Source organism: Hylaeus anthracinus, unplaced genomic scaffold (genome assembly GCF_026225885.1).
Source record: "Hylaeus anthracinus isolate JK02 unplaced genomic scaffold, UHH_iyHylAnth1.0_haploid 12000, whole genome shotgun sequence".
NCBI classification, from domain to species: domain Eukaryota; kingdom Metazoa; phylum Arthropoda; class Insecta; order Hymenoptera; family Colletidae; genus Hylaeus; species Hylaeus anthracinus.
The window spans coordinates 1306852-1325572 of NW_026534347.1; the positions used below are offsets into that span (position 1 = coordinate 1306852).

The following is an 18721-nucleotide window of genomic DNA, read 5'->3' on the forward strand; positions in this document are numbered from 1 at the left end:
GGTACTCTTACGATTACGGGAGAAACACGTTGGTCTTCCTGGTGCGCAGAAAAATGTTATTCGTCGTTTTATCTCCTATTGTAAGCTGGCGTTGTCTGGTTCGCGTGGAGATCCAGACAGAAACGGATTACGATAATAAGTATCGTATTACCTTGTTAAAAATAAAATCGATCGTTCGCATGGAAGCTTTATTTTTATCCGATGGATGTTGCGACTATACGCTAAGTAGAAGCATTGATTTCGCTTTTCCATCGAACGAGCCGTTTTCAACTCCCTTATATTAAGAGACTTTAAAAGAAAAAAAAAAAATTGAAAACAAGAATCGATATTCTATTCGACCTTGGTCGAACAGAAATCGGCTTTGTTCAACGGTACCACCTATGTACGGCGTTTGATACGTCAGAAGGCACAATGACAATTGAATTCTTTAATTGCAGAAATCAATTTGCTATCCCAGTTACTTCCTGTATGTGGCAATAATTTTGTGACTCACTGTTCGCGAAAGATAGAAAGCGCCGTTAGAAAACAGACAAGAGCTTAGGTGGAAAAGTTTTCACACCGCGGTAGAAACAAAGTGGAACTTGGTCGTTCTTTCGAGTACAAGTGAAGTTCGTAGGAAAGAAAGGAAGAGAAGATTAAGTGTATTGGGAAAGACGCCAGAGGAAGGAGAGGATAGAGAGTAAAGCAGACTACGCGCCATTCACTTTGCTTCATCTTAATGTAGGACACGGTCATCTGAATCGCATTACGATGTAAAAGGGGGTTCCATAGGAAAGTGTTGCTCGAGGAAGACGATATACGTCGCTTCTTTTTATTAACACTTTAATATTAAGAGTAGAAATTAATTCTGTGCCTTTATATTCACACACATTTCTAATTACACATTTCTAATCACATTTCAAGTAGAAATGTTTACTCGCGATTAAAGTAGCAACCTTCGTAACAATGAAACAGATTTTACAACTGCTCGTGCTCTTTTAGAATCGATTGAGGGAAAATTCAAAATTGCACGGTAAGTTTACTTTGGAAAGGAACAGAATTCATTTCCACACCTAATATATACAGGGTGTCCCAAAAGTCGGGGAGGAGCCGGAAATGGGGGATAGCTGAGACGATTCTGAGCAACAATTTCCTTTGCGAAAATGTCGGATGGGACTTCGTTAAGGAGATATTAAGAGAAAACCCCGACCAATCAGAGCGCGCGTAGACCGTTGGAGCGGCCACGGTAGCGAAGGCTACGCGCTAGGCGGCTGCGTCAATGTCCTTCGATGCACGTCGAGTCACTTGTTCGCGTACAAGTGCGGCCGCCAGCGCGTAGCCTTCGCTACCACGTCCGCTCCAACGGTCTACGCGCGCTCTGATTGGTCGGGGTTTTCGCTTAATATCTCCTTAACGAAGCCCCGTCCGACATTTTTGCAAAGGAAATTGTTGTTCAGAATCGTCTCAGCTACCCCCTATTTCCGGCTCCTCCCCGACTTTTGGGACACCCTGTATAATTTGAATAATTTTCTACGGATGATTAAACTGTATGCCGATTAAATTTGGACAAATTCTTAAATAAAAAGGTCGTGGATTAAAGAAAGTAGGCAAACTGTCGTCGATTCGAACCGTATAGAATATTGTTAGCTGTAATGAATGACGGGACGAGGTAGACGGCAGGCGTTCGTCATCCTTCGATATCGGGTTTCTCAAAGATGAACGTCATCAGAAGCGAGGGAACGCGAAAACGATTTTGCGGTCGGTTAAGTTTTCTCCTTTGACTCGGTAGATCTTAAAAGTGTACAAAGCCATGCGTATCCTTCGCTTTTTAATCGATATCCCAAAATAAATAAGTGACGTCAAGAAGGTGCTACGTCATATAAGTTTAGCGTCACGTATGAATTCGACGTTGCGCGTCGACTAGAACTAGGTCTGTGAGTTAGGTCCGAGTTGGAAATTTCACGTCACGTAGAAATCTAACGTTACGCGATCACGAGAAGGATTCTTCTCGAAAGTCGATGTCTAAGATCGCGATAAAGTCATCTGATGAACTCTAGGCGAATCTAATCCCAATGTGACGTCACGATTATCGTGCTTAGCATCGTATATTGTACAATGTACGCAGATGAACGTGATTTGTCGTGATTAGACTGTTCGGATATAATAAAACAAGGATAACTTTGTTGTGTTGCAGATCCACCTGTCGACAGCGTGTACATGATATGTGGCGTGCTGATTGCTATGGTGTTCGTGGGCGTTATTATTGTCCTACTAGCTATAACGATCAGGTAACGACGTGTTTTGACAAAGAAAAAAAGCCGTAATTTATTATTGATTAAACTGCGGATTTTTTGCATCTATATGCAAACTGAATATAATAAATACATGGTAAACATATTATGCATATTTTATGCATATTTTATGCATATTTTCTATGTCACAAATGCATAAAATCCGCAGTCTGATTATTACTTCTTTTTTTTTTTTTTTTACATATTTTATTTTACGTATGTACCGTTCACCATGTACCAAGAAAATTTGATCATACGATACAGTTTCGAGAGCAATTCTGTGAAACACAGAACGCAGATGACGGTAACATAACGAATCGGGTTAATTAAACGAATTCCACGGACCAGTGGATAATCCAAAGGGAAGGAAGGCATAAAAAGATGGAGCATAGCAAGTGCACAATTGGATTTAATCCCCTGTTCCGAGCATTAATCGTATTTTAATTGAGCGGCGCATCAACAAATGTACCGATCTACTAAAGTTCATGCCAATTAAGGTCATCCGTTGGCTGAGGTCTCTCCTGTCATCTACTTTCAGTTACCATCGGATGGATTCACTTGTAGATCTGTTATTAGCGGCGTACAATCGATTGCTCTGTGTACAAATTGGTCCTTCGGAAAGGATAGACACCAACAGTTGGAAGAATAAGCTCGAGATCGAGAAAAAGCAAGTCAAAATTGCGACAAATTTTCAACGAACGAATCGAAACGATCACGCCAATAAGATAGTATTCGAGTAACTTCGAACTCTGCCAGATAGTATGAAGAGTCGTCGAGTGACGCAATCAGTCTCGCAGAATCTCGATATATGTAAATCGTATATCTAAGAGATTCACGTGCGAACTCGCGTGAATGAAACGGAGAATCCAATAATCCATAAAAGAGTTTCGTCGCAAATCCCAATAAAGGATTTGCTCAAGGGGTTTACCCGACTGTAAGTTTTCCTTTCCCGGAACATCGTTCGCGATCGTGATTTATCGAAAAGGTTTCCTCCTGTATCGATGCCCCAGTCGATGTAGATGCTTCCTAACGCGAGTAGTATGCGCGGATTATGCGCATCCAGAAAATGAGAAGTGGAATAGTCTTGGGACTCGTCTGTAACTCTGTTTTTTTTTTTTTTTAAGACCTATTATGAGAAAACTTGAGATAAAGTAAAACGAATTATTTCACAACGAAGTGAAATTTACGAATACTATTTTAAGAGTTTCGATAATTGCGCACGCGAATTAAATTAAAATTAATTAACGTGCACGTGATAGGCACAATGAAAATCGAGTGTTAAAATTAATGGTAGACGATAACCTGGACTCTTACAGATAACTCCACGGAATTTCTAATTTCGTACTTGAAAGTCCAAAATACACTTTTGGGATTTTCCGACAATTGTGCGCCGTGCGCGTTCTACGTCACAACGATGCTTGGGTATCAAGTATCAAGTATCAAGTATCAACTGCAGTAAGAAGTGGTAGGGGTAGAAGATTGCACGCTTAAAAATTTCACAGTACTCGCATGCGTGTACTATTACTGTTTTCGTCGCGGCTCGCACGTGTTACGTAAACAGCATCTAGAAAAATAACGTTTCCGACTTTTCGTGTTACCCGAATGACAGTGTAAACAAAATTTAATCGCAGTAGAAATTTTCGAGAATATTAGCCTGGCAGTCAACGTGTTAAATATCATTTCGTACGGATAAAACTTTATCGCAACCATTGGATCGAATGCGAGTAAATGCATGGAAGGAATAGAGACAAATGCAAGAGGTTTGTATTGTCGGTAATGGATGAAATTCTATCCTACGTGCGATAAGGATCGATTTCGTCTGCGACTAGAGACAAGGTCGATCTCGCTGAGTAAACAAAAACAGCGGCGGAGATGACTTCGTTTTCTATATCCTGGGAAAAATTCCTGGCACGTTACCAGGGTTGAGCGCGTACGCAGACAATTTTTGTTTCGTCTACTCGAATCGATTCGTAATCGACTTGTTTTTTACCGATCGAAACTCGTACTCGACGAACAGCAACATACATAATAGAACGAAATGTCAAATTCATAGGAGGAATCATCGAATACGCAAGGTCGTTTAAAATTGCGCCGACTGCAAAGCGTTAGCAACGTATCGGACACCAAAGCCACGCACCTCTTTTAATTTTATGATTTCAGAAGCATTACGTAATCGCATAAAACGTCCTCACTTTCAATTGTTTCGACCTGCGACAATAATCCATGGTGATTGTAATAACTCCGATTAGAAACTAAAAGCGAAAGAAGATTAAAATAGAGAGGGAGAGCCACGGATAAGTAGCATGTTCATACGAAGATCACGAATCTACCAGTTAGGCTTATCTAGGAGATAGTGCTTCTAGCGTTGCTAATTGTTAGAAGAGCCTCCGATTAATCGGTAATTTATTAGTAGGTGATTAGTTTGAATCTATTATTGAAATGATTAATAGCATCGCGTTCAAGTTTCACCAGATGTCACTGAATTAAACACGGTAATATTTGTTGCTTTCTGTACGCAAAATGTGTCGTTTGCTATATAAAGAATGATTTATTTTAAAACGTATATCAAAACAAATTAATCGATTGGTTGCTCGTCTTATCCGCGGCACTAGACAACTGCTTCTAATAATTTGTTTTAGATATCTTGGACCAAAAAAAGAAACCTGATGGAAATTCTGGCAATTATTCGGAATTATGTTGGTTGTTTTTCTCGAATACAAATAGGGAGACGCAGAATCAACCTGTCCGTGGCACGACAAATATCGAATGATACGATGAGTCAAGTTTTATCGCGATACCTCAGAAAACTACAGAGACATCAATAATCACTCAATAATGTATACGATGGAGAGTACACACAAAGGGGGGAAAAATGGAACTTAACAGTTACAAAACACGGAAGCATTTCTCACCCTGTTTCAACGTATCCTATTAATAACATAATTTCATGGAAATATCTGACAAGGAAATCACTCGAAACCGAGAAAGACGTTACCATTTTCATTGCCATTGTAAAAAAAATGTAATTTGATGTGCTCTACCTCTCGAGGTTTGTTTCAAGGTGCGGTTCAAATATAGACTTTTCCTTAATTTTGTTCAATATTTCGAGCAGCCGTGTGGTCATTAGGTGAACGCGATATAATTGTCGGTTCAGGTAGTTTTGTAACGTAACCGCAACGTGTGTGTACACACCCAACGCGACAAGAATAGACTCTAATTAAATAGATGGAGCGATATACCCATCCAACGTCTCCCGTTTTGTCTGAGCATGTGTTTACGTAGCGCCAGGTTAAATTTCAAGGTATATTGTTCCCGAAGATATAGCAAATTAGTTACACAGGACGCTTTAATAGCCTATAGCGCGTAAACAAAACGTTTCTACCTATTGTCACAAAAATTGTCCGTTGTCCTTTAGCCAGAAGCGTTTTTGTCTAACTTTTCAATGCTTGTCAATGCCAATGCCTACGGAACATTAAGCGTGAAATTGTCAATTGCCAACGAAGACGACAAATGCGAGAGAAACATGTTTCACAATTGTATTTCTCGTTCGCATTATTAGATCTCATTGTTCGACAACTGTTCGACGCAAGACCACGAGATAGCAAATTAATTTTTCATAGAAATTAGAATCACGTGAAAACGAACGATAACCTTGTCAAATATTTCCTATTATGATTTACACCGTTGTAACACCAAGTAAAGAAAGCACGTCGTTCTTTAGTAGACTCGACAGAAATTTTTCATTGAATTTGGTATATCGATATCTGATAGAGAGGTCTTACGATCCCTTTCGATAAATCGATTTTAGATTAACTTTTAATTAGAAATGCCACTCGAGGCACCATTTGGGATTTAACGGATTCGTTTTAAGTACCGCATAATCAGGCTTCTGGATTAATAACGATAACTGAAGGAAACAATAAACGTATTTCCACTAGTTGAATCACCGACAAAGACGTATACGAAATGCCTCAAGTATAGATAAAACGACATTACGATTATTTCAATTACGTTATTGCATAAAATTATTGCTAATTTAATCGTGCGCAAAACCGAGGAACGTATAATTCAACCTGATAATATTCTTTACTTTCAGACCATTGGTATTATATAATATTTACTTAATCTACTAAAATCGTGTTCGGATTAATATTAAATCTAGCGACGCGCGTCTCATTTATATTTAGTTTTACCGTGATCACACACGTGACTAGTCTTAAAGACAACCTTTTTCAGTTACATGCAAACATATTTCACGTGGTACCAAATTGAATAATGAATGAGACAGTTGTATATAATTTATTTGACTGTCTGGAAAGTCCATGGCGATTTTTAATAGGCGGTACAGGTCTGAATATATCGGAATGGTTGAAAACAAATAACATATGTACATTTCTTAACAGGTGGAAAGGTGTGGAACAAAATGGTACATATATAATTCTATAAATATACATCAAAATTTAAACATGCCTTTGAATTTTTCTTAAAAATAGGCATGAATCTTTCCAGACAACCCAATATATACTGCGTATAAAAACTGTATACAAAAGCTTGACAATGGTCATTTGACCGGTCATGGTAGGTTTAGTGTTGATATTCGCGTAATATTACATTAATTTATATAACGATGGAAACATAAAGTGGTAGGTCGGTACTAGATAACAAAGTATTCGTTGTGATGGTAGAAAGCCGTTTAATGGAAAAGGGTGTTAGAAAAGGTTTAAAATAAATGAAGGCTCGTGCTGTTAGCCGCACAGTTTGGTGTAATGGATTTAATTTCGTGGGAATCGTGACGTTATTAATTCGGTAAAGCTAGATTGCTAAAATAACGCGCACAGTGTGCGCGTTGCAGTGACGACATTAGACCCTCGAGCTGAAGCGTGTACCGTTCGAATTCCACGGAACGCGCGAACCGATTGGTCCGCGACCTCGCGGCGCCATCCAATCGCGACGCCGTACACATTCGTGATGTCACGGGGCGATATATAATAACGTAGCGCGCCATCCTCTGGCTCAGACCTCAGTTGGCTTTGAAATGAACGGAACGAGGTAATCCTCGGTGAGTTCTCGCAGCTCGCACGCCCTTCGGGAGTGAGAGAGAAGAGCCGGGTGGTGGTTTCTCTTCGCCTCGCAAAGCACATATAAAGAAAAATATTCAAGTCGCGATTTACATCAGTGTCGCGTGTTCAACACCAAGGATTAATCGTAGCTAGTCATCGAACGCGTCGCCGTTTGTTGTGAGCCATAGCCGAGTAACCGAACCGCAGGATACAGAAATTGTACAAAGTGTCGATAGTAAAAAAAGCGGAATCTGTCGAAGATACCTGTGTTCGTAAGAGCATACGTCCGGGGTGGTATTTGTCACGTGTTTGGTGCTCGTTGACGCAACAATAAGAAATTGAAAAGTACGTTCTAAACAAAAGCTTTGAGAAGCCGCAATGGAATAAAGACACGTTGGCAGGACAAAACAGAAAGAAGGGAAGAGAAAGAGAGAGAATAAAGACTGGCAAAGAAGCACACACTGGTCCGATGAATTCCTTTATCGACTTTACGTAAAAGCGAAAGCCGTTTTCCTGCGGTGTCCTCGCGCACTTCTTCTTTCCTCCGAAAACCGTCAAGACTCTCGACTCGGTCGAGAGTTGCATCCGCGACAGCCCGAAAATTTCACCTAAAATCGGCAGAAAGCTCTCGAAGCTGTACATGAGATACAAGACGAAAATGGTTGGGAGTAACGGAACTATGATCGCGATTCGTCTTGTCCGCAGCAAGTTGCGGAAACGGGAGGATCATTCGAATGCCGTCCATCCGGAGCCGACGGTTGTTCAAACGGCAACCACGCCGGTTTCTACGATTGTCGCGTCCTCCTATTCCGTCGAAGGTTGTTGCACGCAAATATCGACGAACACGACGTCAACGGATCTGGAAAATCACACAGCTGGCGAACAGGACGTCTACGCCATGGCCAATCCAGCGGATCAATTTGTCTGGCAGTTTCCGCCTCCTTATCCACCGCCTCACACACCGGCGCAGTACGCGTTGTGCAACGACCAGGTTGGTACAACGTGTCTTTTCTTTAGTTTCTGTTTCTTCTTTTTCCGTTGCCAGAGCTTATGCTCTCCGAAGGAAACGAGAACCGCGTCGTGTATCTCCTTTCTGTTCCTTCTCGCTTCTTACCAGCTGCACCAACCAGTACAGCCGGTCAGGACCGACTCTACCTGTAGACCAAACAGGCACTTGGGGCGCCAAGCTTTCAACCGTTGTTGCGCAACCCTTTTCGTTTCTCTGTTAAATCAGATAACGTCTTTCAAACACGTGTATCGGTATATTGTTATTTAAAATGAATTTTTATCTAGCCGTGTATATTGATTTAACGCGACGTATCGGGTTGTCCGAAAAAGTCCACGCCGATTTTTAGTAGGCCAGGTCCGAATATATCGAAATGGTTGAAAACGAATAACATGTGGACATCCCTGAAAAGGTGGAAAAATCGTGGAACAAAATGGCACTTAAGAATAATTCAAATATACCTTTGAATTTTTCTTAAAAATTGCCACGAACTTTCTGGACAACCCAGTACTTTGTCATCGTGTATATGTAGACGCACGTGGAAAATTGTATATTATATGTATCGAATTATAGCGAGTAAATTCTGTTCAATTTTATGGTCGAAGGTTAAAGCATACAAGTGTTGACATTAAATGTTGAATATGTACAAGTTCTTTATCGTTTTGTTTTAACGAATATGTTGTATTATTCAAGTATTCGTAAACATGTATGTTATGTATACAAATTTAAGGATGGTAATTATGCTGTTATTTGGTTTCGGAATGATAATGAACTTTTGACGTAAATGCATAAAAATATATTGTGCTCTTGGAAACTATGTAACGTAAGGAGAGGCTCGCGGAGTAGGTCAATCTGTCTATCCTTGACCATAATTATGAATCACTTCTGAAAATTCTTAATTTAACATCGTTGCAAGATCGTGAAATCTTACATTCCCCGTTAGAAATCATCTGAATATGAATATGTTACGTAGAGTTTAGTAACGCTTAGTCATAATGTTAACTTTTCTCTGACTGGCGCCTGCCGATATCGATAGATGATAATAACAGTAATAAATACTCTTAATTTCAACAAATAGGAATCGATGTTATTGTTGGTGCAGAGAACGGTATCGATCGATGTCTCCTAGGGAGCTGCGTACCCTTGAGTCGGTACTGGAGCGAGTATTACTAGATTTCACTGGTTTATCCCCTTCTCGTCAGGATAAGTCGAGGACCTCAAACGGTCGTTGATGTTTCATGCTAAAAAATATCGTAGGCTGACTTTGAAATCGTTGAAATGTTGACGAACCGATACAAAAATATGCCATCGTTACGAAGTCGTGTTCAATTAAGTCTAATCAGCATGTGCTCGTCATAACCTACTTGTTTGCTATCGAATTAATATTTTGTACAACGGAAACAATTCCTTTATCGTGGATGAATAGGCGTTCTTAATAATGACGGATGAATCATCCGGCTAATCGTACTTCTTTTCGCAACTGGTCTCCCACAAAAAGTACGTCTCAAAGTTATATCGTACGAACATTAATAAGAAATGCGAATTATGAGTTTTCGAATGATCTATGCCGATGTAATGGTTATTTTTATAACGCTCCATTATTGAAACGTGCATTTTATCGTTGAGTCGAACACAAATTACTTTATGCTTATCGATGGAAGTAGACTGTCGGTGGCGTAGGCTCTCATGTGTGACCCAGCACCTTTATCAGATGGAGAGGAGTGAAATATAATTGTAGCCTTCTGACGATTTCAATACCAAAAAACTCGATTTTCACAGATATTGAAAATGGCCTTTTTTTTTTTTTTTATAACCAATCGAATGATTCGAATCGAATGCTTCGTTGCGAGTCGAATTTGATTTGGCGGGCATTTTTGAACCGCGTATCCTTTATCAACGACTCTCAAGCGGTCAACGGTTAAAGGCATGCTGTTGTCGCGACAAGTAAGCGATGCATGTAATTTTGACGATGTAATACAAATTCGGGACATGCTTAACGACGATAAGACCTTTTTAAAATTGTAGTTAATAATAGTCGATGGCGCTATCGATTCTCCAAGGACGAGGCTTACGGGCAGAGACAGCCTGGCAAACGAGTTGTAAGGTCGAGGCTCAGTCCCAGGCTCGCCGCCAGAAAAATCCCAAACAATCGGCAACGTTGCCACTTCTATTCGGCTTTGTTGCCGTTATGACATACTCCACGTTTCGGTTTCATGCTCCACTTACCGACAGATCTTTGCTGCTTTCCCATATACATACACCTTTGCTAGTTTTTCAACTATTCCTATTATCGAAGCCTCGTTAACATTTCTAAATTTGTCTCGTCTACCTTTAAATCTTTACGATGTCACATAATGGAAACCATATCGATTATTTAAGTCGAGATGTCATAAATTTTCATAGGCTCGTGATGTAACATCTACGTGACGTCATTTCTCGTGTACGATTAAAAAGACGAGCATGAAGAGCTTATCCCTTACGAATGCAAAGATAAGATTGTATTTTTGAAATCATGTTCGGTGCGTTATGCAAATAGTTTCACTAAACCACGGTGTGGCGATCGATCGATAAATTTTGCCCCATCGTTTGCTATGGAAATTTCCATTAGAAACGATAGATCCAACTGTTCGTCTGTTATGTTCCGATACAAGTGATGTTACATCAGCGATAATGGATCAGTTTTATTTCGTGTATCGCGATCTCTGCAGCTCTTAACACCTTAATAACTCTTTGCAAGTGTTCATTGCCAATCGTTTACTTTATGTAGCTAATACGCGGAAAACTACTCGATATTTGAACTCGTTCCCTCGACCGACGTAACCGCTAACGTCATTCATTACAGCTGTTAATTCCACGTCCACGGTACCTATATATCTTCAGACTTCCCACAACTGTTCCCGCAGTTTCGATGCGTTTATATTTACACATTGGCAGTTTTAGTATTTTCTCTATTTTAATACTTTGATCTAATTCCTCATATTTTCTTGGTATTATCAACTGTACGTAATCGCGTAATACTGAAAAGATCGTAAAGACAAGCGCACAAGTTTTCAATGTATCGTTACATTTCGTCGTTATTGACAACGAAGTTGTACATGTTGCGTACATGTTTGAGACATAATGTGGGAATTTCGAGGTTTGAGTTTCGTTTGAGACTGCGTAACTTAATCGTTTAATGCTATAAAGATCGTATGAGACAGCTGTATAGCTGTATGTTTGATATGAAAGTGGATGAAATTTATAATTATCGATCAGCTATATCGGCCGTCGTCTGGCCAGTCACGTGCGAGGGAAACGTTTAAAATTCGATTTCTTGTAATCCAGCCAGTTGAGTTTAACGTCGTTGGCGAGCGTCGGACGGTTACGTCCTTGTAACGTCGCGACGTTTGAATTTTCCATCTGACAAAATCGCGAATGTTACTATGTTGGGTGTTTTGAGCGGATAGACGCACCTAAAAACCCGCTTTTACCCCTCTGGCCGTTTCTAAATTTAGCGTGGGTGGGCGTTGACGACGGTTTGCCAAACAGCTAGACTTCGTACAGGGTGCAGCTGTCTCGTGGCCGACAAAATAACGTGTCTCTCTCCTTGACGACACAGACAGCATTGGCAGTATTCCTACAATACTGTTGCCGCGGTTGGTTAAAACATACAACGATATGTATTTTCATTGCCCGTCTCTCGAATCTTCGTATCTTTCTGTTCACGTGTCTAGCCGTCTACCTCTGTTCAATAGTCCTCGCGCGTACCTCGCCATTTTAGTTTCTCTTTTTTTGCTCTTCGCATAGCTTTTGGCCCTCGTCGATAAGTTTCGCAATCTCCCACCCGGATATATGTATATGTATATGTATCTTCCTTTTTCGGTTGCGACGACAAGCTCTCCACTACGTGTTTCCATGTTTCGTAAATCGTTCTATAGTACAGAGATGGGCAGAATTTAGAATAGCAGACAACGAAGCAACATTCGATAGTCTTTATCGTGAGACTTAATTCGATACCAAAAGTCATTTTACAGTTTCTATTAGAAATAGGCAACTATTCGTGTCTCTTCGTTTCTCTTTCGTCTAATTCTTTTATTACGAGTATCCGAACTTGTATTTCAGCCCTCAAAATATCATATACCGCTCAGGAACGAAAATGGTTGTGCACCACTGCACTAGTCATATCGGCAACTGTATCGAAAGTCGTAATTCTTGCATGACCTTACTGTCTCGAGCATGCTCGCGTGACGGTACGAAGGATTTTTAGTTTTTATTCCTACACTTTTGTAACTCCCGGAAAATTCTATTTCGATCGGTTTTTTTTTCCCGCTCTTACACCTCTTCCCTCTCGTATACCTCCACTCCTTAGAATCAGACAAAGCTAACAGACCCTTTAGCGTAGAAATGAATCGTTTTGAAATATAATTGAAAATGTACGTTGTTTGACATGTTTCAGGATACACTTGTACACGCATTGCCGTCGGATAGGTCTGGATTCGCAAAGGTTTTCCGTAAAAACATTGGAGGACGCTGGCGTCGCTTTGTAAAAAGGAAGCCAGAGTCGGAAACTTGTGCCATTCCTCCCGAACTGAAGGATCAATTGAAGACTATTTACGTCTATTGACAGCCAGCATCCGTTGCATCGTTGTTCGTTTCTTTACAATCCTTCCACTACTCAGTAATCAATGCTTTCTTGTATGTAAGATAGATATTGTATCGGGGAAAGGAGAAGATTATATCGTATCGAGGAAAGGTGATCCCTTTCGCGTATTTCGATTCTCTTGTTTCGTATCGAGAAAAGGAGATACAAAGTAAGAGAATTCGCTTAAGTAAAAGGAAAGCGAGCGTCGTGTTCGAGCGATGAGTGGCTTGCAAAAAAAAACGGGGAAAAATCACAGGATACAATCGTTCACGTAATTGACAGAGATATTCATTTGAAAGGGTATGACGCCCGTTGCGAAACATATCGAAAAGTGCCTAATGATACTTTCGCGTGCTTTCAACTGGTCGAGTGAAAAGCATGCGAGAGACAATTGTGTCCTTTTAAACCTTGTATTTTTGTAAGAGTATAGTATCAGAGTCAAGTTAAACTGGATCATAATTATATACATTTCGGTGATATATTCTGAAAGCGTTAAAAAAAAAAAAAATTGAATAAATTTATTGACATACTTCTTACTATAGTTTATTATCGAATATGCCGCAAGTAGTATACGCGCGTCCCTGTAACGAAATGAAACGAAAACCGTACTGAAACTACTATCGCGCGTGGTTCATCGCTCGTACATGCAATTGGATAGAAGTTATTAGACTTCGATACGCAGGACGACGGCGTCAAGAACTTCATGAGACTGAAATGTAAAGTGTACGATAACACGAGTTACCTTGTAGCTTTTGTGTACGTTTTTACATGATTTAATAGGAGAAATCATTTCGAATCACTAGTATTAATGTATACCTGAAAATATATGACCGTCGGAGCTGCCTTCCTAGGCTTCTGTTCTTCTATGTTTCTCTTCTGGCAGCTTTGTTGCTATGTAAATAGATGTATAACATAACGAAGGCGTAAACTACTTCTAATTATTATAATGGCCGACCGTTGAAGTAAATCCCCGAACTTTCCTCTGTACATACGATATACGCGATCTACAACCTACGAGGTCGAAATTAGAAGCGGATATTCGTTTTTCGATGTGTATCTCGTCGTATGTATCGAGAAAAGCATCTCTACTTCTGGTCTCTATCTTGTTGGTGTACGTTGTATAGGTAAAGGTCGGGATCGAAAAGATGCTGATACAAAGCTGCGCTCGACCAGAATCGTTTCTTATCCCTTATGGTGGAAATGATGTAGCATTTCGTAGATACTTGTAACATAGGCTAATTTAAGATTGTTAATACTATTCAACAGCTCATATTGAGCTCATACTACAGACTAATATGGTATTTTACTTGTATTGTTGTATTAAGCAATACCGTGTCTCGAAACGTGGCTGAATATTGATCGATCAAATTTTTACAGAACAAAAAGATCTTTGTCTGATGTTGAGTCACGTTTCGCAGTAGTCTAACTATTTGTGTCTGTATTAAGCGTATATTTTGCACGCGTGGCTTTTACGCAACTGTGGCATGATTGATAATTTATGCAGAGTGAATCAAATGAAAATACTAAAAAAAAAAAAACAAGAAAATATGTTACCTGTACGTATTGCAACAACTTTATACCGTAACGTGGAAAGATAGTAGCAACGTTCCTTCACGGCAGAACCTTTTAACTCTTTATTGTAATTTTGTAGAATGTAAATATTTTATAGAATCATTTGATTATCACTAGTATGATGGAATAATGTTTTAGCGCAATACAAATACTTTAAGAATCAATGACGTGCCTACATCCGTGTATAATAAAATGTTTTTATAAAGATGAAAATCTAGATGGAATTGTGAAACGTGTCCATCACCTAGTCACATGATAATAATTGTTCAGAAACTGGTATTGTAAACATTTCAGCGCAGCTTGAATTTTTCCTCGTGAATACGTGTCTGAATACAACAATATCAAATAAAGTATTCAAAAGGATTTATTGTACGTGGTTTTATTTAATCCTGAACACATTAAGTAGTACTTTTTTAAATAAAATATTCATTTAAACAATTGTACGATGAGAAGTAATCTAACACAAGAAAATAGTTTGAGACATTTAAAATACTCTGCGTCTATGACTATAATAATCAAAACTGCATAAAGCTGAGAATGCAAATCTCTTAATTAATTAATAAATTAAGTCATTCTTGTTCCCAATGTTCAAAAACGGGGCAGGCGATGCAATAGCCATCTCGTGGTGAAAGGGTCGAACTAATTTCGGAGTTTGGTCACGGTCTCTATCGGGAAAACGCCCAAGTTTGTCCTTGAATAGTACTCACGGTCAACGCTAGATGGCGCCATTTGTATAATTAAATAATAAATAAAGGATTTACAGGTTAAAAAATGATTTTCATTCATATTTTAATATTACGATACTTGTCCACTAATTTGTTGTTGGGTATATGTAAAAAAAAAACTGAACATATATCTGTGTCGACACCGGTTGGCGAACAGCCAAACTAATTTTGAAGTTTGGTCTCTCTCGGGAAAATGCCCAACTGTGTCCCCGAATAGTTCCCACTGTTAATGCTAGATACTAACTTGGGCGTTTTCCCGGTGGTGCGCTGTACGTAGGTCGAAATTTTAGTTCCACCTTCTCGCCGCTAGATAGCGTATTATATCCTAAAAAACGCAATGAGTTTCTCCTCTGTAAGAGTATTATATCCTATGCTATGTACTAACTATTTATCTGAATTATCTGATTCAAAAACGTGGAGAAGAATGTCAGTCAAATTTTGACTGGTTTTGACGGTGCATATCCTTGTAATTCCGAGAAATTTGTAACAAATAAATACTTACCGTTTAAATGTCTAATACCAATGCAATGGAAAATGAAAATGATCCAGTTGTTAAAGAGGTTTGTAAAGGAATTTTCGTTTTCTTTCAAACTGTTTACATTGCTACGTGAAACGTGGTACTTTTAGGTTACGTATTTAATTTGTTTCAATGTTTATTTCTCTGCAATTAATTTACAGTTTTATTTTCATAACGATAAACAATAATCAATTATCATTTACGATATCCAATCTAATTTATGCTTCATACTTGTACATTATTTACTTTTTATATCGACAATAAACACATCGTATTGTATATTTTTGTAATAAAGACGCAGGTGGTTCAATAGAGAATGAAAAAAAAATTTTAAACTTATTTTTAGATTCCAGTGTTCCTTTCAAAAACGCTTGCAGATAAGCTTTTCATCTTGCAATATCCAGTCCGGCCTGTTAAAGAAGGTTATGATGATGCAACCTTCCTAAAAACTTCGATAAAACCAGAGAATCAGGAAGTCCTCATAGAAGTAGCAATAGATTCTCATAGTGTTCATTATGATGAAAGTAAAGGAGAACAAATTGCACTCAATGCAGATGGAGATTCAAAAACTGATCAAGATGATGACGACAGAGCATTTGAGAGGTAATTGGAAATCTTTAATTATAGTAGTAAATGAACTTTCTAATTCGCATTGCGTACAATAGGTGTTACATTTTAGTAATCGTATGGATAAGACAGTGTTACAATCATCTCGAGCTCTTCCAAACTGTTCCAATTATGCTGTTGGTGTTTTTCAAGATAGAGAACTACATTTAACACCTTTAAGAGGGATCATCCAAATGCGTCCACAGTTCAATTATCTCGATAAAAGCGACAAACGTTGTAGAGAAGATGGTAAAAATCCAGGAGAAGGTAATATCCGCATAAATTATTAATTAAAGTTCAGTAGAATTTTATTACCATTATCCGCGTGTAGATTACGAGGATGAAGAAGAAGGACCAAAACAAGTCAGTGTCACGTTTGCTAGACAGAAGCCGGAATTTATGAAAAAGATGCAAGAGCAATCTTTTCAACATCATGCTCAGAAAAGTTTGGAAGAGAGATGGATTCATACAAACTATGTACAAGCAAATAGTACTCAAGCAGAGGTTAATATTAATATAATACTAATATAATTCTTGTTAATATTTATTATAAAAACGTGTATATACTTGTACATATATTTTCAGCTTACGCGTTTGGAAATGTTTTGTTCTACTACCGACGAAACTGTAAATACGTTGAATTTATCGTCACAGCAATATTTAGATTTACTAGCACCGCGAATGAAAGAAGATCAATTGAAATCAGCCGTGTCTAATAGTACAACATCCCTTAATTATATTAGGACTTTACCTCTCCTTGATCAAATTAAAATACTTATGAAAGATGGTTAGTAAGTTTAATATGACCGCGCCTTAATTTTGAAACGACCCGTACTAATACTGAAAATCTATATTTTACAGCTAAAGTTATATCCTTTCTACAGTTACGTTCCATATTATCCGCGGATCAGGAAACAATAGCCATTCTAAAATATTTACAGCAAGTAGCAGTGTTAGTACAAGGAAATTGGGTTGTAAGCAGCGAACTCGTATATCCAAAGGATAGTATTTCGGCGCATAATGGTATTCCTGCAGAATTTATGTGCAAGGCTAGGGATTACATCGTGAGTAAACATTTAGCACGAGCGATTTATTTAAACAAATACTTCATTTAACTAAATATGTAATTTTAGTTATTATCTTTCACTGAGCACGAATATCTAGACAGGAAGACAATTTCATCGGTTGTAAAATTACCCGCAGATGAAATTAAAGAAATATTTACGAACTTGGCGATACGCAAACCTAGAAAGGGGTGGCGCTTAATAATTCCACCTACTACAGAATTTATCGAAAGGTACCGCGGATACTTTTTGGTCTGTGTTCAAAAGTAAAATAAAAGGCCGTGTGAAAATTTGTTATTTATGTAGTCATACGTTTTCGCTAGGTATCCCGAGATAACGCAAAGACAAGAAATGTTTTGGGAAGCGAAACGGAAATTCCTTCGCGAAGCTATGGAAGTTCAAAATCAGATTCCACAGCGCCAGAGGCGGAAGTCGAGTAGAGAGTCTATCGGATCGGAAAACGAGGAAAAAAACATGGGCCGCGGTAGAAAAACTCTAAGAGATTCATCGATATCCGATAACGATAGCGCGACGGAACCAGTAAAACATAAAAAAACCATTAGATCTCGCAAAGTGTCCGAAACCACGTGACCTAAGTTGACGCACGATTAAAATGTATAATATTGGTACATATTGTTAATGAAATTGAAATTGCAAAGTCATCGCACGTCTAGATCATATTATTACGATGTGTCTGCTTCTAGTCTCAAATGGGGCGTTGAGAAAACGACAATATAGGTTACGAACATTGTCCGTTCAAACGGACAACTTTAACACTTTGTTACTCTAAGTATTTATAACAAAATCCGAGATGCTGTGTTTGCTTTTTATAACGTCGTCCATGGTGAAATACGATTAATATAGAAATGATTTCAACGATGTTAACTATTACAACATGTACAAAAGGATAACAAGCTTGTCGTCGAAGTATGTACTATAACGAAATTGTAAAAAGCATTCATTTATTGTTTTCAGTAGTTACTTTCTACACATCGTGGATCGATGATGAATTGAAAGGCATGGACTGAGAAATGACTGATGTTTTTTATTTTAATAAAAATATTTGTATGATAAATAGATGAATGATGTGAAATCGTGATAAAGTTTAGATAAAAATATATGTATACACTGTCGCAACAGATGAATCATATGCTGTATTTATTATTACGATATTCAAAATGTACATATTTATAATATCAAACCGTATTTCTTTCCATACCTATTACCCTCCAATCCTTTTTCATGTCAGTTTTTATAAAAGTATAATTCATCATCACATA

The 18721-nt window shown here is 38.5% G+C and overlaps 2 protein-coding genes across 5 annotated transcripts in view; both read left to right on the plus strand.

Annotated features, from left to right (window-relative positions):
• The window catches only part of LOC128889958 (uncharacterized), a 38207-nt gene extending 23315 nt beyond the window's left edge, over positions 1 to 14892 (plus strand). For all 4 annotated transcript variants that reach the window (XM_054148024.1, XM_054148026.1, XM_054148023.1 and 1 more), the window contains 3 exons: positions 2174 to 2267; positions 8036 to 8321; positions 12772 to 14892. In XM_054148024.1, the coding sequence (XP_054003999.1) occupies positions 2174 to 2267; positions 8036 to 8321; positions 12772 to 12939 (548 nt within the window). In that variant the 3' untranslated portion in view covers positions 12940 to 14892. The remainder of the gene's footprint in view (positions 1 to 2173; positions 2268 to 8035; positions 8322 to 12771) is intronic.
• Positions 14893 to 15653: 761 nt separating this feature from the next.
• On the plus strand, positions 15654 to 18642 carry LOC128889950 (DNA-directed RNA polymerase III subunit RPC5). The gene is made up of 8 exons (XM_054148003.1): positions 15654 to 15814; positions 16118 to 16374; positions 16451 to 16644; positions 16709 to 16881; positions 16963 to 17164; positions 17239 to 17441; positions 17511 to 17674; positions 17765 to 18642. Exons 1-8 carry the CDS (start codon positions 15764 to 15766, stop codon positions 18030 to 18032), a joined length of 1512 nt encoding a protein of 503 aa, XP_054003978.1. The 5' UTR covers positions 15654 to 15763; the 3' UTR covers positions 18033 to 18642.
• The last annotated feature ends 79 nt before the right edge of the window (positions 18643 to 18721 follow it).

Coding starts and splice junctions, on each gene's coding strand:
- LOC128889950 (XM_054148003.1), top strand. CDS start 15,764: ATGTCTAATACCAATGCAATGGAAAATGAAAATGATCCAGTTGTTAAA. Junction 16,375..16,450: donor GACGACAGAGCATTTGAGAG/GTAATTGGAAAT, acceptor GTTACATTTTAG/TAATCGTATGGATAAGACAG. Junction 16,882..16,962: donor CAAATAGTACTCAAGCAGAG/GTTAATATTAAT, acceptor ATATATTTTCAG/CTTACGCGTTTGGAAATGTT.